This window comes from Populus alba, chromosome 13, assembly GCF_005239225.2.
Source record: "Populus alba chromosome 13, ASM523922v2, whole genome shotgun sequence".
Taxonomy (NCBI): Eukaryota; Viridiplantae; Streptophyta; class Magnoliopsida; order Malpighiales; family Salicaceae; genus Populus; species Populus alba.
The window spans coordinates 5,628,657-5,651,955 of NC_133296.1; the positions used below are offsets into that span (position 1 = coordinate 5,628,657).

The 23,299-nt window shown below is 34.2% G+C and overlaps 3 protein-coding genes across 4 annotated transcripts; all 3 read right to left on the bottom strand.

Annotated features, from left to right (window-relative positions):
* Positions 1–1,370: 1,370 nt before the first annotated feature.
* Positions 1,371–3,048, bottom strand: LOC118042443 (GDSL esterase/lipase 1). Its single transcript, XM_035050111.2, has 5 exons — positions 2,759–3,048; positions 2,534–2,658; positions 2,221–2,451; positions 1,866–2,121; positions 1,371–1,771 (listed from the first exon to the last, which is right to left on the bottom strand). Exons 1-5 carry the CDS (start codon positions 3,000–3,002, stop codon positions 1,539–1,541), a joined length of 1,089 nt encoding a protein of 362 aa, XP_034906002.1. The 5' UTR covers positions 3,003–3,048; the 3' UTR covers positions 1,371–1,538.
* A 604-nt stretch (positions 3,049–3,652) lies between these two features.
* Positions 3,653–11,364, bottom strand: LOC118042408 (uncharacterized). Of its 2 annotated transcripts, none has more exons than XM_035050061.2 (4): positions 11,241–11,364; positions 10,801–11,032; positions 10,650–10,690; positions 3,653–4,085 (listed from the first exon to the last, which is right to left on the bottom strand). In XM_035050061.2, the coding sequence occupies exons 1-4, from the start codon at positions 11,298–11,300 to the stop codon at positions 3,915–3,917; spliced, it is 504 nt and encodes a 167-aa protein (XP_034905952.1). In that variant the 5' UTR covers positions 11,301–11,364; the 3' UTR covers positions 3,653–3,914. The 2 variants fall into 2 exon arrangements, 1 of the variants encoding a protein (XP_034905952.1); XR_004686449.2 differs by having other exon boundaries at positions 3,988–4,085; positions 10,798–11,032; positions 11,185–11,343.
* Positions 11,365–17,491: 6,127 nt separating this feature from the next.
* Positions 17,492–20,049, bottom strand: LOC118042405 (uncharacterized). The gene is made up of 4 exons (XM_035050053.2): positions 19,923–20,049; positions 19,276–19,507; positions 19,129–19,169; positions 17,492–17,918 (listed from the first exon to the last, which is right to left on the bottom strand). The coding sequence occupies exons 1-4, from the start codon at positions 19,986–19,988 to the stop codon at positions 17,748–17,750; spliced, it is 510 nt and encodes a 169-aa protein (XP_034905944.1). The 5' UTR covers positions 19,989–20,049; the 3' UTR covers positions 17,492–17,747.
* Between the last annotated feature and the right edge of the window lie 3,250 nt (positions 20,050–23,299).

The window sequence follows — 23,299 nt, forward strand, 5'->3', positions numbered from 1 at the left end:
ACATGGGTTCAATTAAAAAGCTTTATTATCAACCAATTTAATGTTGAATGATGATATCGAAAAAACAAATCTCAATTTAAAATATTTATATAAGCAAATAAAATAGTAATAAAAAGAATGAGCATCAAATCTGAAGAAAAAAATGAAGGGTGAAATTGAAAAACAAATCAAATAAAAAAATTACCACAATTAAAAAAAATAAAAAATATGGATCAAATTTGATAGACTAAAAAAATCAAAGGAGAATGAAATTGAGAAAAAAATATGATTTTGGAAATTCATTAAAATAAAAAAAGAGGGAGCAAATCCAAAGAAAAAACCTTTGAAGGGTTGATATGCAAATTTGGAGGGCTATACGTGAATTTATAGGACAAAGAAAAGAAGGGGGAAAAAAGAGTTGCTGACATATAATTGTAGATCTGTGGACCAAAGAAGTAATCTAGAGAGAAAAAGGATTTCATTACAAATCTAATGGTGCAAAGGAACAATGATTTTGACCACCAGAGTTAGGCATACAGACAGCTCAAAGATAGTGGAGCGATTGACACACTAACATCAACAACTTTTTAATTTTTTTTATTTATCAAAATAGTACATAACCTCTAGAACCATATAATTATTATGAAAAAAACCATTGTGAAATTACAAATAAGTTCATATAGCTAAGCTTTGAGAATTTTGATTTTAAAGGCAATAGAGTCATTAAACTATGTTTAAAAAAGTGAAATATCATAAAAGTCTCTAGACAATAGTTAAGTGTTTTTTTTTTTTTAAAGGAAAAAATTCAGATGCAACAAAGTTCCCCATCCATATTTTGAAATATGGTTTGTTATGCTTGTTGATATCATATAGGAAGTTAAAGAGCCATGACTTTTCTTCCTTTTTTGCTATTGACAATGATTATCAAATATCATAGAATAGAATGTGATATAATAAGATAGAATACAAAGTGAAAATGCAGTGATGTGTGAAGTTGGCATCCTAATAGATTGGTAGACTTGAACCTTGTTCATACATGACCCGATCAATTCGATGAGGTACTTACCATCTATTTTTATTATATGTATCCTAATTGTTGGTTTAGCTTACACATGGTGAAAATAAATATTAGAATGGTCTTAGCTCTTGAATATTTTGAAAATAATAATAAATAAAAAAAAAACATTGAGACAATTATGAATTCCATTAAGTCGGTGATCACTTGTTCAATAATAAACACCAAAATAATATCCTCATTGATCATCTGTTCAATAATAAACACCAAAAAATCATGATTTTAACTGATCTTTTATTAAATGACTTTTCTCGATTGAAATGTGCAGGAATTGGGTGAAAAAGAAAAGAAGAAAAAAACAAGATACACTAAACAATTAAAGAATGACAAATGAGTTTATTGAAAAGACCATTTTATCATTAGCTACCTTTCTTGTCATTACCATGAAGGTTGTGATACATGATAGAACAACAAGATATCGAATATATGTTTATTGAGTCCTAGGAAAACTACCATACATATGGTTGCATGACCTATTTTTGGACTACTCCTGGAATAATGTTTCAAGATTGTAAGGCCATATGACAGTAGAATTCCCACTCCACATCAACTTTGCAAGTTGATTGTTGGCTTTCTCGGTGAGATGACCACCATCAAAGAACAAATAGTCGCTAGGATTGTCACATAATTGGTACTCTTCTGCTCCCCTTCTGCCGCAACTCAAGAATCCTCTGTATGGACCACTGCCACAACACGCCACCTTCCCCTTCTCAAAACCTTACAAAGCAAACACACAAGAAAGTAAATCAAATGTGTGCAGTTATTTCTTACAGAGAGCTGTGTAACTAGTTGATAGGGCAGGAAAACACACCATATTTTGAATGGTGCTTAATTCTTTCACTTAATGAAGTGTAGAAATCAAAGTAAGAGTATTTAAACCCTCGAAGCTGTGTCTGGAGCTCCTTGAGGGCTTCAATGAGTGCGCTATTGTGTAGTTTTGAAAACAACGTGACTTCATCCATGCAACCACCTGTGCCATTCTTGTTTGATGCTCTCAGATATGGTAAACAACCCAAAGGACCCATGCTGACAAACACGAATTTCCTTCCTCCATTCTTGTATATTTCCTGAAACATCAAAATGTAGCCATAAGCTATGATCAACTAATTAGGAAAAGGAAGATACCCGAAAAGGAAAAGATGTTCTTGATGTTATATATTGATTACTTTGATCACAGTTGTTGTATTGCCGATAACCATTCCGACATACTCCTTTCTGGAGTAGGCCTGGAGCAAACTGGAGTTTGTTGTGAAAGGTGCTACGTAGTCATTGGTACCGATGTTGAACATGTAGATAGCCTTAGACAGCAATTTCTTAGTTTCTGTATCCCCCAGTTTCTGACTTATCTGCCTCTCCACGTTCTTGAAATAAATTGCTTGCGTATTAAGGTCTATAACCTGTGACAGAAAGGGAAAAACCTATGGAGTTTAGCCTAAATAATTTATCAGGACGAAGCTTAGGGTGAGTAAGAGTGCATACCGATCCAGCAGGTCTGGTTTGAGCTAGAGCACCAGCTGCTCCTGATGCAAAGTTCACCCCATCTGTAATCTGGTGATTGCCAGGTTGCAGATATGGAGGAATAAATGGCAACTTTGCATACTCAGCTGTCAAACAGTAACAAGCATCCATTAATTATTTCCTAACGAAGTAAAGCAGCAGAAAAATTACCAAAATAAAGAAATAAAAATCAGCCTCTTATCTTACCAATAAAATCTGGAATTACTCGACCGTCCGAAAATCTCCCGGTGGGATACTTGAAGAAGGTTTCACCATAAGGCCGGAAGTTTGCCCGGCCAAATGCATTTCTGATATAGTTATTATTTCCAGCTTCAAAAAACGAGTCTCCAAATATAAACAAGGGAATATGCTTACTGCTGCAGCATGTTGGGAAGAGAAGGCTAGCACAGCAAAGAACCAAGAAATAAAAACCAGACCTTGAATTTTCCATCTTTTTTTTTATATATATAAAAGCTATCACTTTCTGTATACTCCTTTTCGCTTGAGCTTCTATGGTTATTTATATACAGGGTCTACAACTTGCCGTCCAAGTCAGGCAGTTGATTTGTCCTCTGTTTCAAAAAACTCAGATGAACAGAAACAGGGGAACATTAACATGCTGATTTCTTTAGTGATATAATTGCGTTGAAGATAAGAGATGGTGGCTGCTTTGACCAGTTCATGTCTCCAGCTTTGTCAGAAGATTGTTCATGTACGAAGATTAAAATCTTTTCATTGCTTTGCTTATATCACACGTAACCACTATATCATATTATTATTATTATTAATCTATCCAGCTTGAGCATACAAGAAAGAGAAAGTCCATACAAATATAATATCCAGTGAATTTAAAGCTGCTCGAGAAATCACACATTACGTCAGTGTTTTTGTAAATGGTCAGTGACAGCTTCTATTGGATTGTCTACTAGAAACCCCTCCATCTATGGTTGATTTGTTTCAATGTGATTTCCCCTCCATCTTAAAATTGTTACAAAATGGCACAATTCATCTTGTATTTGCAACTCAGGTTTATGGTTTTTTACAACTCAAGCCACAGACATTCAGGATCTTGACAAGGTAACGAATCAAACAGCAAATCAATGGTTCAACCGAGAAGAGAGCAAATCTTGGGCTGTAATATATATACTAGGAATCAGAATTAATCTTTCCAACCCCATTGTCAGTACAAGGTTTTATTCACTGGTCCTCTGAAAGATTTTGATCATCCTGTTACGAGGCCTTCTTCTGCTGTTGCTCTTCTCTTCTGGCGTTGTAACTCTCAAGGGCCTCAATTCAAATTATTCAGAAAGAAATACAAACTCTGCATTATTCACTCCATACATCAATAGAAGAATGCCAGTATTTACATGAACGAGTTAATGAACAATACGAGTCTAGGAAGATTCTCAAGAGCTAATGTGAAACTTGCACCAAGCACAAAAAGCAAAACGAAGGCTACTAGTATCTTTGCCATGTACAAAAAACTGATGCCCGTGTTGGTAGCTGTCTTTGCAGGACGTGAACCATCAGAACTCTGCTGAAAGTCAAAGAAGATATTAGATCATTTAGCCAAAGTCTCTCACAAATTATGGCACTAAGCAGCATTATACTCGGTTCATAAATAGATCATGGCCTTTAACCTCATATTCATCAAGAACAGAGTTTAGTATTCTTCTAATGAATAACTTTCAAATTAAGGCAAGTTTGTGAATACAATATTGGAATAGATGTCCTGCAACCAGTTCATTTTATATAGATTTATGACATGATACATATGCTAATATAGGCCCAAGAATGTGTATTTACCAACAAAGCCAAATAATTATCACAAATATACTGGTACACAACTAGCATACAACCGTACAAGATTGGTAAATAACAGGCAAAGGGATGTCACCCAAATGATTTCTCACAACCAATAACTTGTGCTCTAAGCACCATATTACATGATTTCTCACACTGTTGCACAGGAATCTTGCCTGTTTCTTTTCTTAATCAATCTGATATTAGGTCATCCATTATGACTGGAGTAGGCTGGTATGGGTCAAGAGAGATCAATACAATGGTGCCATATGGTATGCAGAACAGAATGAACTTGTGGATTGAAACCTACCAGTCTCTATATATTGGTATGGCTTTATATAGTAAGGCAGCAACTATGACTACAGATCAAATCATAGTTAAATGAATTTTTTGTTTCTGATAGTTTAACTATGAGCTAATTTATTGTTATGTTGTATATATTCATATAATAATGTATATGTTTTTTCTGGTTTTTAGCATGCCTTGACGAGGATCCATATTAGAATCTAAGAGTGATAGGTCCACTTCATCCAAATCATTTCAAACTACATCAAGGCATAATAACAAAGGATCCACATTTCATCAACCTGTGTATCAAAACGCAAATGAGTATTATATACCTACTTTGGAGAGTATACATCCTCCTAAACATGATTATGGGAGGGTTGAAGCATATCAATATTGTGAGGGCTTTCGCTTCCAAGATTTGCTTCAAACTTAAGGAGGTTTCCCTCGAGATAACCAACTTGTTTATGGAGGATATAATTCATATAGGAGTTATAGGAGAGTTGAGGGTGATGTGAACATTAGAGATGAAGATGAGGGAGATGGTAGTAATGAGAGGTGTATGTGATGATGATCTAGATGGTGTGCCATCAAACCATGGTTCAACATCTTCTCCATACAATTATGATCAAAATGTTAAAAGGAAGGGTTTTGACACACCAATAGATCCAATTACAAGAAAAAAAAAGCTTTGTTTGTATGGAACAACAGAATAAGTTTAAACTTTTAAAAACTAACTTATTAAGGTTATATTTTCAGGTATGAAAAAAATTACTTATTATTGTGTAATTATTTGTTTACTATAAGTTTGTTATTATATATTTTCAGGTTCAATAACGCATCGTGTGGACGTGCAATCGGTTATATTTTGAGGTCCAATTTTAAAGGAGCATGACACTCTTGGGAAAAAGTAGATTCAATGTGTAGGGATGAACTCTTTAAAGAGTTTAAGGTAAGAACCAACACTAATTGGCATATTCTTTTCAATTTTGATCACTTTCATATAGCATTATGAATTGAATAGCTATAAAAGTGTGCTGGTAATTGTCTTGTTATTTGTAACCATAAATTATTAACTGAATAGCAGGTACTGATTTGTGTTATAATTTGTTCTTATTTCTTGTTTACTCTTTAATATCATTTAATTTCTTTAGTTATTACATCATCTTGCAAATTCGGAACAAGATAACACAATATGATTAATTATTTATATAATTTGAAATTTTGTGCATTCTTTTTACTTGGTAGAAAAAATATTCATTTCCTGAGGAAGATGAGTCGATTGTTCGTAATATTTGGGAAGATAAGGCTAGGATAGCTTTGAATCAACAATTGACACTAGCTCGCAAGAAAGCCATGTCAAAAGAAAACATTACAAATATTATAGATTGCCTTGATAAAGGTCCTGCTTGGATAAACAATGATGACTGGAATCAAATGATCAAAGATGTTTGGTCCACCCTTGAATTTCAAAGGAGGTCTGAATCTGCTAGGAGGAATCGATTAACCAAAACAGATGGTAAAATAAGCACTCATTCTGGAGAAACAGTTTCATTTGCATCATATCGAGCTAACATGGTAAGGATTTTTTTTTTTTTATGTGTAAGATAATGAATTTATTTTATATATTTATCTTTTATAATATTTATTAATCTTGAAAGCAAGAAGAAGCTGGTGGAAAAGAACCTCCATGTGATGATGTCTTTTCAGCTTTGCATCAGAGTACTAAGCAGTCTGGTAACTTCGTCGACAACAAGTCTAAAAAAGTGGTTGTATGTATTTTTATTTGATTATTTCTTAATATAACTTAAGTATTATTTAACATTCAAATGAATTTATTGTTGCATGTATTTTATTTGTAGGAAAATTATAAAATGGAGATGATTTCAAAGTATGGAACTAATCGGGAAAATCATCCTTCATTTGATGAATCAGCTTGGTGTGTGGCTTCAAGAGGAGTTACAAAGGGTAGAGTATATGGTGCACCTCGTATGCCAAAATATATAGTTAGCACAAGTTCTTCATCACATTCCTACTCGATGGAGTCATCATATCCCAGTTCATCGTATCGAACATTGTAACAGGAGATAATGGATAAATATGATGAGATAAAGAAAAAAGATGATTTTATTCTTGAAATGAAACGGTAGATGGATTCCATGCAAAAATATCTTGTGAACAATTTTGGATACCATGGTGGGACATCAAATATTGGCCAAGGTATGCCTCCTATGGCTCCCCAGATAATGACACCTATGGGTCCCACATCTCAACCACTTTATCGACCTACACCTCGACCACTATATCCTGATCAATCTTGTGTCGATCCACAATATCATGATTTGTCTTCGCAACCAACACCATGATTGTATCTTTTGTTGTTTTTTTTTAATTGTATTTCGACTTAATTGTATTAATTCAAGTTTGACTAAATTTTTATAATATGAATATTATTTTTATTTCATTTTTTATTAGTTATACAATTATTTTTAATATTAAATTATGTTGGTTATAAATATTTTACAACTTTTAAAATATCCATAAATAATTAATTAAACAAATTAAAAGTTATTTTAATAAATAAATAAAAATTAATTTAATAAAAATAATATACTCAGCAACAGATTATCCATTGCTGATTTCCAAAATTAGCAACGAAATTTCCGTTGCTAAAATCCCTTGCTAAAATTGCAACGGAATATCCGTTGCTAATTGTAAGCAACGGAATTTCCGTTGCTGCGAAATCAAATGTATATTTTGTTTAATTGTAAGAAACGGTAGATTTTATTTTGTTTAAATGTTTAATTGTAAGCAACGGTAGATTTTGGCATATGAAGTGCACCATATACCCTACCCTTTGTAACTCCTCCTAAAGCCACACACGGAGCTGCTCCATCAAATGAAGGATGATTTTCCCGATTAGTTCCATACTTTAAAATCATCTTCATTTTATAATTTTCCTACAAATAAAATACATGCAACAATAAATTCATTTGAATGTTAAATAATACTTAAGTTATATTAAGAAATAATCAAATAAAAATACATACAACCACTTTTTTAGACTTGTTGTCCACGAAGCTACAAGACTGTTTAGTACTCTGATGCAAAGCTGAAAAGACATCATCCTATGAAGGTTCTTTTCCATCAGCTTCCTCTTGCTTTCAAGATTAATAAATATTATAAAAGATAAATATATAAAATAAATTCATTATCTTAAACATAAAAAAAAAAAAAATAATAAATCCTTACCATGTTAGCTCGATATGATGCAAATGACACTGTTCCTCCAGAATGAGTGCTTATTTTACCATCTGTTTTGGTTAATCGATTCCTCCTAGCAGATTCAGATCTCCTTTGAAATTCAAGGGTGGACCAAACATCTTTGATCATTTGATTCCAGTCATTATTGTTTATCCAAGCAGGACCTTTATCAAGGCAATCTATAATATTTGTAATGTTTTCTTTTGGCATGACTTTCTTGTGAGCTCGTGTCAATTGTTGATTCAAAGCTATCCTAGCCTTATCTTCCTAAATATTACGAACAATCGACTCATCTTCTTTAGGAAAGGAATATTTTTTTTACCAAATAATATATATACCAAGTAAAAAGAGTGCACAAAATTTCAAATTATATAAATAATTAATTATATTGTGTTATCTTGTTCCGAATTTGCAAGATGATGTAATAACTAAAAAAATTAAATGATATTAAAGAGTAAACAAGAAATAAGAACAAATTATAACACAAATCAGTACCTGCTATTCAGTTAATAATTTATAGTTACAAATAACAAGACAATTACCAGCACACTTCTATAGCTATTCAATTCATAATTTTCATAATGGTATATGAAAGTGATCAAAATTGAAAAGAATATGCCAATTAGTGTTGGTTCTTACCTTAAACTCTTTAAATAGTTCATACCTGCACATTGAATCTACTTTTTCCCAAGAGTGCCATGCACCCTTAAAATTGGACCTCAAAATATCACTGATTGCACGTCCACACGATGCGTTATTGAACCTGAAAATATATAATAACAAACTTATAGTAAACAAATAATTACACAATAATAAGTAATTTTTTTCATACCTGAAAATATAACCTTAATAAGTTAGTTTTTAAAAGTTTAAACTTACTCTGTTGTTCCATACAAACAAAGCTCTTTTTTTCTTGTAATTGGATCTATTGGTGTGTCAAAACCCTTCCCTTTAACATTTTGATCATAATTGTATAGAGAAGATGTTGAACCGTGGTTTGATGGCACACCATCTGGATCCTCATCACATACACCTCTCTCATTACTACCGTCTCCCTCATCTTCATCTCTAATGTTCACATCAGCATCATCAGCATCATCACCATCAACTCTCCCATAACTCCTATATGAATTATGTCCTCCATAAACAAGTTGGTTATCTCGAGGGAAACCTCCTTGAGTTTGAAGCAAATCTTGGAAGCGAAAGCCCTCACAATATTGATATACTTCAACCCTCCTATAATCATGTTTAGGAGGATGTGTACTCTTCAAAGTAGGTATATAATATTTATTTGCGTTTTGATACACAGGTTGATGAAATGTGGATCCCTTGTTATTATGCCTTGATGTAGTTTGAAATGATTTGGATGCAGTGGACTTGTCACTCCTTGAAGTGGACCTATCACTTCTAGAATCCAATATGGATCCTCGTCAAGGCATGCTAAAAACCAGAAAAAACATATACAATATGAATATATACAACATAACAATAAATTAGCTCATAGTACATAACAATAAATTAGCTCATAGTACATAACAATAAATTAGCTCATAGTACATAACAATAAATTAGCTCATAGTTAGAACAAAAAATTCATGTAACTCTGCTGAAAGTAAAAGAAGATATTAGATCATTTAGCAAAAGTCTCTCACAGATGAAAAATTATGGCACTAAGCAGCATTATACTCGGTTCATAAATAGATCATTATCAGATTAGGCCTTTAACCTCATATTCATCAAGATCGGAGTTTAGTGTTCTTCTAATGAATTGCTTTCAAATTAAGGCAAGTTTGTGAATACAATATTGGAATGGATGTCCTGCTACAAGTTCATTTTATATAGATTTAAGACATGATACATATGCTAATATAGGCCCAATAATATGTATTTACAACAAAAAATGTATTTACCAACAAAGCCAAATAATTATCACAAATATACTGGTACACAACTAGCATACAGCCGTACAAGAATGGCAAATAACAGGCAAAGGGATGTCACCCTAATCATAGTTATTCGAAAATAAAAAGATCTCATCAAGGTACACGGACTATTGTCTTTTGTCACATTTTTTAACCAAGCCAATATTACAGCCTTCAAATGAAGGCAACCAGCACTTGGCCGTCTACCAACACCAAGCTATGCATAGATTAAAAGAAGGAAAAGGCAAAGGCTGTCCTATTTCCAATTTGATTCCATTCAAATTTCTTCTGACAGACAGACATCAAATTAGTCTAGAATCTTGAGACAAGTAGTGGTTCAGTGCTGGGAACACATTGCCAGGCCACAATCCTATTTTTAATTAAAATAATCTTATATAATATAAATTCATTGAAATCTGAAATGCAATCATTCATCTTGACCTCTTCTGGTAAACATATTTGAAATAAAGTCAGGTTCCTATATTTGGTTTTACCCAAAAATACAGCCTAGTTCTACTACTATCTTCCATATCTCATTCATTAGCAACAGATTTAGGAATTCAGAACAACAAGTTCATCAACTCCATGGTATCGAAATAAATATTGACTCAAACAAAAAAACTCAATAGAACTTATTGAGACGTAGTTTTTCAAGATTTGCAATGGATTATGAGTTGAAAGAAGACTATCCCAGTACCCTATATATCGATATTGTAAATACATCCAAGTTTCTTTTATCAAACAATATATGTATATACAGCAAATTCTACTTAATGGATACGATAAAAAACAAAACTTGATGAAGACAATGTAGAAATCCATACCTGTTTTGGAATCTGCTGAAAGTGTTCTGCTTGTCTAACACCTACTTCAGAAAAGAAATCATGTTAGCAAAACCAACACTTAAGCAAACTCTACACAGCAACCACAAGAGAAGACAACAAGATAATCTACACTAAAAGAAGCTAATACCACCATAATCTAACACAGTAAATGTTTGCAACTTCCAGCCATTGCCATAATCAACAAGCACCGCATCTGGTCCAAAGCTAATGGGTTCCTCCCCATCCTTAACGGCTTCAATATGCAAAACAAAAGGTGCCCCGACATCCAACTTCCAGTTTATCAAAGACACTGCAAATCCCGCCTTGGTGCCTGCTGCAAAGCGACTCGTCTTTCCCAAACTTTTGCATATGACCTCCAAAAACTATTGGTTACAGCAGATTGTCAAATATTAATTAATGAATTTCATTGAGAATGGTGTTCTTTTTGCTTATAAAGTGAATTAGCTCAACACTATTTCTTAAATAATAACAAGCCTAAGAAAAAACATAACACTGAGTAAAGCCAAAGGATAACCTGGCAATTTAACAAACACAACAAGACTGTATCAGAAAGAAAGAGAAAGAGAGTACAGGAGGAGGAGGAGGAGGAGGAGGATTGACTTTTGAATCTTCTTCTTCTTGTTCTGCCATGATATGAATCCAGAGGGAGAGAAGAATTTCAGCTCGTGTTTTTAATACTAGGCCAATATGGGCCAACGAGCTAATACATGGGCTCAATGTATAACAAGACCATGAGCTCATGATCCATGAGACTTTTTTGGCTAAATAAATGAATTTGATTCTGTATGAAATTACTAGAAACATATATATATATATATATAAAGAACTAATTAATAAATTGTTCTGAAAAAACTATATTTATTAAAAGCAAATTCATCACCCATTACTCAAAGAAGACATGAATGACTGTAATTAAACATTAAGCTTAAGGTTGCTCTTCTCTATATATCTAGCAAGCACCGTCTCCAACTCTCCATTCTCCCTCTCTTGACTCATACTATTATCATGCGTACTGGTGGCTAGCAAAACTGTAGCAGGACCTTTTCCATCATTCCCCTTGAGGACTCCTAGTCCTTCCAAAGACACCATCTTTGCGGCCTTCTTCATGATCAGACTCCTTGACGAGGACGAACCATAGTTCCCCGTTGCGCCTAAAGGAATAAATCTGCGCATAGTCATCTTGATGGAGCGCTCCCACATTCCTAACCATAACGTCATTCCAGCTACTTCTTAAAGCATATGAACTGCTGTTCTTCATGTTCCACTGCTTCAGCCTCAGTTGACTGGTGAACGTGCTATCTTTTTCATCACCAAGCCCCAGTTCTACCAATGTTACTCCTATGCCATCGCCTTGACAGATATTCGTCTTCTCATCGCCGGTTAAAAGACTTTCGCATTCATTAATTTGTCTACAAGGCATTGTGAAACGATCATGGTGTGCGCTCGTATCGGTTTGGTACAACTTTTTCCTTATCCTTAGCTTGAAATCTTCATCTCCATCTTCTCCGATTAGAGCTTTTATTTCATCAGAGAAATCAAAACCCAAGTCCAGTGCCCTTGAATCACCCTTCCTTCGTTTGCTTGTCGACCTCATTCCCTCCTCCTCTTCAATATCTTCAAGTGCAAAGCATCGTTTTCTATTAGTACGATTCATCCTTTTCTCTTTCTGTCTCCCCTCTTTCTTAACTTCATCGGCAACACTAGTCTTAGAGTACTTGTTTTTCTTGACAACCCCATTAAGAATTCCAGATCCTCTCTCTTTCCAACCAGAGACCGTACCCTCCTCATCCTCAAGAATATGATGATGATCTTCGTCATCATCTTGACAGTTGTCATAACTACTTGGGCTTTTCTTGGGATATAGAAACCCTTGATCTCCACTTCTCTTCTTCTTGGGTATAACAGGCAATATCACAAGTGGGTGAGTAAATTGAGCATAGCTACTACCATCACTAGAGGGGCTTGTACTTCTGGACTTGGAAGACTCTCTCTTGGCACCATTGTTCCTCATCCACAACAGACCCATGACAATTTCCTTTTCCATCAACGTAAATGCCTCATCATTGTCATCTGTTTCTTGTCTATACTTTTCAAACAGTTGATCAAAAGACCCATCGTCATATTCATCAATATTCATATCAGCAATGAATATATGATGATCACTTTGACCGCAACCGCACAGCCGTGCCATATCTTTAGGGGTATATTTGCTAAATCTCTAACTCGAAGAAACAAATCACCCAGGGACAACTCAAAACAAGCAAATCAAAGAACTGAATGTGGTGGGGGTGTTATATCTGGCTGGCTGCGCACTGCATGTATATATAGGGCAATGTGCATGCGAATCCATGTACTATCCGGACTTTATTAAATAGATTTTTGTATATAATAGGGCAATGTGCATGCAAATCCTTGTACTATCTGGACTTAATTTACTAGTTTTTTTAATCCTTTTCATAACAGGAAGACTTTACCACGTAACGGTGAAGGTTTGTATTTCTAATCCAACTGAAGAAAGGATTTTTTTTTTTTTTTTTTTTTTTTTTTTTTTTTTTTTTACATTTTCCTGATTTCCAAGTTATTCAACAAATTTTATTGAAAGAAAAGGTCGGTATTTCTTCGGCATATAGATTATCGAGCTGTACGTCTTGGTATTTTAATTAAGTGAAAGCTGGATGACAATACTCTATATCTGTAGTTAGTTTGTTAGGTCTACAATTTCATTAATTCCTTTCTTATGGGAATATTTCCGGTTAAAGCAGATTACATGGACGGACCTTTTTTCTTGCAGCAAGTGATGGAACCTCCCTCTTTTTTCTTTGTTGTTTTTTAACTGTGGATATCTAAGTCAGTTTATGCATACCTCAACTAACCCTTGAGATCCTAAAATTAACGACCAAGTAATTCCCTTAATTTCCAAGTCATTCCCTCTGTTTATTATAATGACCTTTACTAATGTAATTTTAGATCATTGTATTCATTGGTAAACACTAACAAAAAAAATTATTTTTGTATATACCAAGGGGTTCGTAGAGGGAAAATAAAAAAGTCAAATAGTATGATAATGTATAATTTTTACAGACAACATTACCGATGTAATTAACTGAACAGTAAAGTACATCTGTAAATATATTGACAAAAAAATTTTCTGGGTAAATACCGAGAGAATTACAGAGAATAGTACAGTGGGATTAAAAAAACAAATTGTATGGTCATGTGATATTTTTACCAATAAAATGACCAATAGAGTTACTGGCGAAATAATTTTGTTGGTCATACCATCGATAATATTTAATTTATGACCTGACAATTGACCTCCTCTTCGTCTCCTCTATTTTTCCTTCTTTCTTATGTATTTTTTTTCTACAACAAACAACCAACCTCCCTTCCAATCTTAATACAATTCAATCTCTCACGACAACTTTGACAACCATAATACTTGTTGTAACCCATTTTTTGATCCCCACACAAAAAAAAACAAATAAAGAGCAGAACATTGTCGTTTTGAGCGACACTGTTCTTCTTTCTCCTTCCCCCGGACGTGCAACAGGGGAAGGTAGGCAGTTTTCTTCTTCTTTCTTCATTAATTCCTTCGAGTTGCTTGCCCTGCAAAAGACCCGAAACCCCACGCACCTTGATGATGAGAAATCAGGGGTGCCTTGCCTTGCCAGCCATGCCCACCAACTAACCCGGCGCTGCCCTACTCCCCATGCACAGCAATAAAGAGGCCCCGCTCCCTTGCACTTATAAATGGAGACTGAACGCCAGCACGCGGGGGAGGAAAAAAAGAGTGGAGAGAACAAACCGAAGAGTGGAGAGAACAAACCGAAGAGGAAAAAAAAAACAAACCGAAAAGGAGAGGGATTGTGAGGGTTAGATGAAAAGGAAAACAAACCAAAAGGGAGAGAAAACCGACCGAGAGGGACAGTGAGAGGTAAAGGAGAGTGGACCGTGAAAGTTAAGGAAAAACGATACTGACACTGGAAGAGGTTCGGACTTGAAAACAACACATCTAAACTAGAACAAAAAAAAAAAAAAAAGGAAACGCAGCAGAAGAAGAGGAGGAGAACAGAGGAGAAGGGAAGAGCAGGAGCCTCTTTCTCCGCCGCTTGAAACTATAACATTACTGCTTGTAACTGTTGTCCGTGAGCAACAACACCGCTACCGGCCTCCACCACAGCAATGCCAGAGAAGCAGTCTGACCAGCAAGGCACCGCCTCCTCCGCGCCAGGTAACCCTTCTTCCCCCTCATTGTTTTTCTTTCAATGGCCGTGTTCCCTCCTGCATGCAGAACGAATATTGTTCTGCATGCAGGATGGTGGGGGGGATAATTCCCCCCGTTAGTTTTGTTGCTGGGCTAGTCTGATTCTAGCCTAGTGGTTATGTTTGTTTTCTTCTCTAGCTCAGCCAGTCTGTTTTCTAGGCTAAGCTGGTTCTGGCCCAGCCCAGATGTCTGGGTGGGTCTGGCCCAGACATAAAAAGAGAGATTTGTTGGGCCGAGATTGGCCCAATCCCTTTTGGGGCTGAGTCCGGCATGGCCCATCTAATATTATATGTTATATATTATACTATTTTTATATTATTTATATATATAGATATATAAAAAATTAAATTTTTTTTGAAAAATCCTTTAAAAAATTGTTGATTTTCTTGCATATTTTTATCAAAATTGCTTAATATTGGTTTGTATTTTTATACCGTAAAGATACACATCCAATATTAAAAATACTTGGTTTTTATCAAGACATCAAAAAAATATAAAATAAAAAAGATGTTTTGTTTTCAAAATTCTGAAAAATCTTTTAAAAAAAAATTTATTGATTTTCCTGCATATTTTTATCAAAATTGCTTAATACTGGTTTGTATTTTTATACCATAAAGATACAAATCCAACATTAAAATACTAGGTTTTCGTCAAGACATCAAAAAAATATAAAATACAAAAATACATTTTGTTTTAATGCATATGTCCTGGTCTCTCCAAAATTAAAAAAAGAAGAAAAATCATCACATCATATTTTCATAACAAAAGAAATTTCAAAAACATATGTATTAGCATGCACTTTGACTTTAACAACAAATTTGTTAAAACTATGAGAACTAAGTCAATATTTCAAAAATTCTAAAAAATTCTTTTTGTCTTCTCTTAGTATCTGGGATTACGAATTTATACGTAAAACGTATTTCTGATATTAAAAATATAGTTTTCATATAGACATTGGAACAATTAGGTTTTTACCTGATAAGGATCTCCTTACTAAGGAGGATTTTTCTTGAACCATAGACAGACCTAAAACTAGAAATACAATAACACCTTAGCTTTTTATCAGACAAATCAAACAGTGCAGTTTACGTTAGGTAAGGCGTATTTGGGGTGTTAATACATTTCATTTACGCAATCAGTCCCCGTATTCGATCTCTCAAACAAGTTAGGGTTCCTAGTGATCAAAATATTAGGTGGGGACTCCCATTTTATTTTCCATCGATAAACGACAAGAATTTCTTATCTCCCCATATTTGCTAGATACATTAGATATACATTTAGATTGAAGTGGAATATTTTGCCACGACGCCGCACGCATGCGACAATACTCAATTTATCAACATTCATGTCCTGATTCAAATTTTATTAAGAATTCTTCACTTTAAATAAAAAAATCCACCACTTTTAATTTATGACCAAAACTAGTTTTACCTTTCGTTGGCCATATACATAGTTACCTCAATTATAAAAACTTATGAATATTATTAAATTAAAACCCCATATTTGCCGGATACATTAGATATACATTTAGATTGAAGTGGAATATTTTGCCAAGACGCCACACGCATGCGACAATAATCAATTTATCAATATTGATGTCCTGATTCAAATTTTATTAAGAATTCTTCACTTTAAATAAACAAATCTACCACCTTTAATTTGTGACCAAAACTAGTTTTACCTTTCGTTGGCCATATACAGAGTTACCTCAATTATACAAACTTATGAATATTATTAAATTAAAAGAAACCTAAAAGAGTCATGGAAAATATTGTTCGTGCACTTACAAAACACTATAAATTTTAATAGGTTTTTTTTTCTTTTTAAGTTTTTTTTTCTCTTGTCATCAATTTTTTTTTAATTTTATATTCATAAATTTCCATAATTTATTTTTTCTTGTAGACCTGCCAAACTGGTCCGATCTTAATAAATATATTTAAAATATTATTATTTCAATACTTTTTTTATATATAAAAAAATATTAAATCAATGTAGTTTATAATATGTTTTTTTTTTAAGACAAACAGAGTTTAGGTTTCAAGTTTTACAAAGTTTATTTTGAAACCTAGCCTTGTTCAAAGACCTTTTAATCATTGTTAATGAAAATAGTAATAATAATTTTCAATGTTATTATTAATATCATTGTTATTGAAAATAATAATAAAAAAGAGCTTTTTATACTTGGATGGTTTAATTAATTCAATAACTTTTCAAGAGCAGAGCAAAAAATATGGAATGAAATCGGAACATTCCAGCTGAAATTTAGCCAAAAACTCTGGAACAGATCAAGATTTAAAATGAAATGAAAATTGTTTTTTTTTAATTGGTATAACATATTTTAGCCATTCCAAACAAGACAAAACAGAATTGACAACCTTGATTGAACTGTCGACCAGAAACAACACCCCCCACATCTCCTTCCGGAAATGAAAAGATTCACTTCCCAATCTTGTATTTGCAACTAAGGTTTATGTTTTTTTTCAACTCAAGCCACAGGCATTCAGGATCTTGACAAGGTAACGAATCAAACAGCATATCGATGGTTCAACCAAGGAGAGAACAAATCTTGGGCTGTAATATATATATAATGGGGTTGGAAAGATTAATTATGATTCCAACCCCATTATCAGTGCAAGGTTTTATTCACTGGTCCTCTGAAAGATTTTGATCATCCTGTTACGAGGCCTTCATTTGCTGTTGCTCTTCTCTTCTGGCGTTGTAACTCTCAAGGGCCTCAATTCAAATTATTCAGAAAGAAATACAAACTCAGCGTCATTCACTCCATCCATCACTAGATGAATGCCAGCAAGTATTTACATGAACGAGTTAATGAACAATATGAGTCTAGGAAGATTCTCAAGAGCTAATGTGAAACTTGCACCAAGCACAAAAAGCAAAACGAAGGCTACTAGTATCTTTGCCATGTACAAAAAACTGATGCCTGTGTTGGTAGCTGTTTTTGCAGGACGTGAACCATCAGAACTCTGCTGAAAGTAAAAGAAGATATTAGATCATTTAGCCAAGGTCTCTCACAAATTATGGCACTAAGCAGCATTATACTCGGTTCATAAATAGATCATTATCAGATTAGGCCTTTAACCTCATATTCATCAAGATCAGAGTTTAGTATTCTTCTATGAATAACTGTCAAATTAAGGCAAGTTTGTGAATACAATATTGAAATGGATGGTCCTGCTACCAGTTCATTTTATATAGATTTATGACATCATACATGTGCTAATATAGGCCCAAGAATATGTATTTACCAACAAAGAAAAATAATTATCACAAATATACTGGTACACAACTAGCATACAGCCGTACAAGATTGGCAAATAACAGGCTAAGGGATGTCACCCTAATGATTTCTCACAACCAATAACTTGTGCTCTAAGCACCACATTACATGATTTCTCACACTGTTGCACAGGAATCTTGCCAGTTTCTTTTCTTAATCAATCTGATATTAGGTCATCCATTATGACTGGAGAAGGCTGGTATTGGTCAAGAGAGATCAACAAAATGGTGCCATATGGTATGCAGAACAGAATGAACTTCTGGATTGAAACCTACCAGTCTCTCTATATATTGGTATGGCTTTATATAGTAAGGCAGCAACTATGACTACAGATCAAATCATAGTTATTCGAAAATAAAAACGTCTCATCAAGGTACACGGACTATTGTCTTTTGTCACATTTTTTAACCAAGCCAATATTACAGCCTTCAATCCTATTTTTAATTAAAATAATCTTATATAATATAAATTCATTGAAATCTGAAATGCAATCATTCATCTTGACCTCTTCTGGTAAACATATTTGAAAGAAAAGCTAAAGTCAGGTTCCTATATTTGGTTTTACCCAAAAATACAGCCTCGTTTCTACTGCCATCTTCCATGTCCCATTCATTAGCAACAGATTTAGGAATTCAGAAAGTCAAGTTCATCAACTCCATGGTATCGAAATAAATATTGACTCAAACAAAAAAACTCAATAGAACTTATTGAGACGTAGTTTTTCAAGTTTTGCAATGGATTATGAGTTGAAAGAAGACTATCCCAGTACCCTATATAGCGATATTGTAAATACATCCAAGTTTCTTTAATCAAACAATATATGTATATACAGCAACTTCTACTTAATGGATACGATAAAAAACAAAACTTGATGAAGACAAAGTAGAAATCCATACCTGTTTTGGAATCTGCTGAAAGTGTTCTGCTTGTCTAACACCTACTTCAGAAAAGAAATCATGTTAGCAAAACCAACACTTAAATTCTACACAGCAACCACAAGAGAAGACAACAAGATAATCTACACTAAAAGAAGCTAATACTACCATAATCTAACACAGTAAATGTTTGCAACTTCCAGCCGTTGCCATAATCAACAAGCACCGCATCTGGTCCAAAGCTAATGGGTTCCTCCCCATCCTTAACGGCTTCAATATGCAAAACAAAAGGTGCCCCGACATCCAACTTCCGGTTTATCAAAGACACTGCAAATCCCGCCTTGGTGCCTGCTGCAAAGCGACTCGTCTTTCCCAAACTTTTGCATATGACCTCCAAAAACTATTTGTCAAATATTAATTAATGAGTTTTATTGAGAAAAAGAAGAATAAAAACACTATTAATAATAAATAAAATGAATGAACCCATAGTTCATCTCCTAATAAATGTAAAGGGGCTCCAAATCTTATCCATGCAGTGACAAAAAAAAAAGGTTCATAATTCAACAAATCCCATATAGGTTTTGTTAAATCAAATGCAATAAAAATTCAAATTTAAAATTGAGATTAATGGTTTTCTTTCAATTTCATTGAGAATGGTGTTCTTTTTGCTTATAAAGTGAATTAGCTCCGACACTATTTCTTAAATAATAACAAGCCAAAAAAAAAAAAACATAACACTGAGTAAAGCCAAAGGATAACCTGGCAATTTACCAAACACAACAAGAATGTATAAGAAAGAAAGAGAAAGAGAGTACAGGAGGAGGAGGAGGAGGAGGAGGAGGAGGATTGACTTTTGAATCTTCTTCTTCTTGTTCTGCCATGATATGAATCCAGAGGGAGAGAAGAATATCAGCTCGTGTTTTTAATACTAGGCCAATATGGGCCAACGAGCTAATACGTGGGCTCAATGTATAACAAGACCATGAGCTCATGATCCATGGGACTTTTTTGGCTCAATAAATGAATTTGATTCTGTATGACATTACTAGAAACATACATATATATATAAAGAACTAATTAATAAATTGTTCTGAAAAAACTATATTTATTAAAAGCAAATTCATCGCCCATTACTCAAAGAAGACATGAATGACTGTAATTAAACATTAAGCTTAAGGTTGCTCTTCTCTATATATCTATCCATGCATGGCTTGTACTAGCTAGCACCGTCTCCATTCTCCTTCTCTTGACAAGCAAAACTGTAGCAGGACCTTTCCCATCATTCCCCTTGAGCACTACTAGTCCTTCCAAAGACACCATCTGTGCGGCCTTCTTCATGATCAGACTCCTTGATGAGGACGAACCATAGTTCCCCGTTGCGCCTAAAGGAATAAATCTGCACATAGTCATCTTGATGGAGCGCTCCCACATTCCTAACCATAACGTCATTCCAGCTACTTCTTAGCGCATAGGAACTGCTGTTCTTCATGTTCCACTGCTTCAGCCTCAGTTGACTGGTGAACGTGCTATCTTTTTCATCACCAAGCCCCAGTTCTACCAATGTTACTCCTATGCCATCGCCTTGACAGATATTCGTCTTCTCATCGCCGGTTAAAAGACTTTCGCATTCATTAATTTGCCTACAAGGCATTGTGAAACGATCATGGTGTGCGCTCGTATCGGTTTGGTACAACTTTTTCCTTATCCTTAGCTTGAAATCTTCATCTCCATCTTCTCCGATTAGAGCTTTTATTTCATCAGAGAAATCAAAACCCAAGTCCAGTGCCCCTGAATCACCCTTCCTTCGTTTGCTTGTCGACCTCATTCCCTCCTCCTCGTCAATATCTTCAAGTGCAAAGCATCGTTTTCTATTAGTACGATTCATCCTTTTCTCTTTCTGTCTCCCCTCTTTCTTAACTTCATCGGCAACACTAGTCTTAGAGTACTTGTTTTTCTTGACAACCCCATTAAGAATTCCAGATCCTCTCTCTTTCCTACCAGAGACCGTACCCTCCTCATCCTCAAGAATATGATGATGATCGTCGTCCTCATCTTGACAGTTGTCATAACTACTTGGGCTTTTCTTGGGATATACAAACCCTTGATCTCCACTTCTCTTCTTCTTGGGTATAACAGGCAATATCACAAGTGGGTGTGTAAATTGAGCATAGCTACTACCATCACTAGAGGGGCTTGTGCTTCTGGACTTGGAAGACTCTTTCTTGGCACCATTGTTCCTCATCCACAACAAACCCTTGACAATTTCCTTCTCCATCAACGTAAATGCCTCATCATAGTCATCTGTTTCTTGTCTATACTTTTCGAACAGTTGATCAAAAGACCCATCGTCATATTCATCAATATTCATATCAGCAATGAATATATGATGATCACTTTGACCGCAACCGCACAGCCGTGCCATATCTTTAGGGATATATTTGCTAAATCTCTAACTCGAAGAAACAAATCACCCAGGGACAATTCAAAACAAGCAAAGCAAAGAACTGAATGTGTTCGGGGTGTTATATCTGGCTGGCTGCGCACTGCATTTATATATAGGGCAATGTGCATGCGAATCCATGCACTATCCGGACTTTATTAAATAGATTTTTGTATATAATAGGGCAATGTACATGCAAATCCTTGTACTGTCTGGACTTAATTTACTAGTTTTTTTAATCCGTTTCATAGCTGGAAGACTTTTCCACGTAACGGTGTAGGTTTGTATTTCCAATCCAACTGAAGAAAGGATTTTTTTTTAAACAGTTTCCTGATTTCCAAGTTATTCAACAAATTATATTGAAAGAAAAAGTCGGTATTTATATAGATTATTGAGCTGTCTCGGTATTTTAATTAATTGAAAGCTGGATGACAATACTCTATCTGTAGTTAGTTTGTTAGGTCTATAATTTCATTAATTCCTTTCTTATGGGAATATTTCCGGTTAAAGTAGATTACATGGACGGACCTTTTTTCTTGCAGCAAGTGATGGAACCTCCCTCTTTTTTCTTTGTTTTTTTTTTTAAACCGTGGATATCCGAGTCAGTTTATGCGTACTTCAACTAACCCTTGAGATCCTAAAATTAATGACCAAGTAATTCCCTCAATTTCCAGGTCATTCCCTCGGTATATTATAATGACTTTTACTAACGTAATTTTCGATCACTGTATTCATTGGTAAACACTGACAAAAAAATTATTTTTGTATATACGAAGGGATTTGTAGAGGGAAAATAAAAAAGTCAAATATTACGATAATATATGATTTTTACAGACAACATTATCAATGTAATTAACTGAACAGTAAAGTATATCTGTAAATATATTGACAAAAAAATTTTCTCGGTAAATACCAAGAGAATTATAGAGAATAGTATAGTTGGATTAAAAAAACAAATTGTATGGTCATGTGATATTTTTACCGATAAAATGACCAATAAAGTTACTGGCGAAATAATTTTATTGGTCATACCATCGATAATATTTAATTTATGACTTGACAATGGACCTCCTCTTCGTCTCCTCTATTTTTCCTTCTTTCTTATGTATTTTTTTTCTACAACAAACAACCAACCTCCCCTCCAATCTTAATACAATTCAATCTCTAACGACAACTTTGACCACCATAATACTTGTTGTAACCCATTTTTTGGTTCCCACAAAAAAAAAAAAAAAAACAAATAGAGAGCAGAACTGTCACGACCTGAATCCCGGGTCAATGACCGGCAACGCATGAGCGGTGTTGAAAGGACACCTCACCTACGCTAAGCCTCAGAACAGACATATCAAAAGAACAATTTATTCAAAAATACGCAGCATTTTATAATCTTCAGAAATATTATATTATTCAAAACTGATAAAACCAAAAGATAGTTTAAAACTCCTTCTTAGTAATTAAAACAAAAACAATAATCCATAATACTCATTACATTGTCAAAATCCAAACTTAATTAAAACAAGGTAATAGTGGAGCGTCTAAGACATCGAATCAAAACTAAAAGGAAAGCCTCGCAAAATAAGCAAGGCATACCGACCAAAATTGAAGAAACGGAAACCCCTAACAAAGTCCAACTGCTATCAGAAACTAAAAACCTGAAATAATATTAAGAATGAGGGGTGAGTTCAACCAACTCAGTGAGGGGATAATATTTAATATACATTTTAGATATTAATAGTTTGCAAGATGATTTAT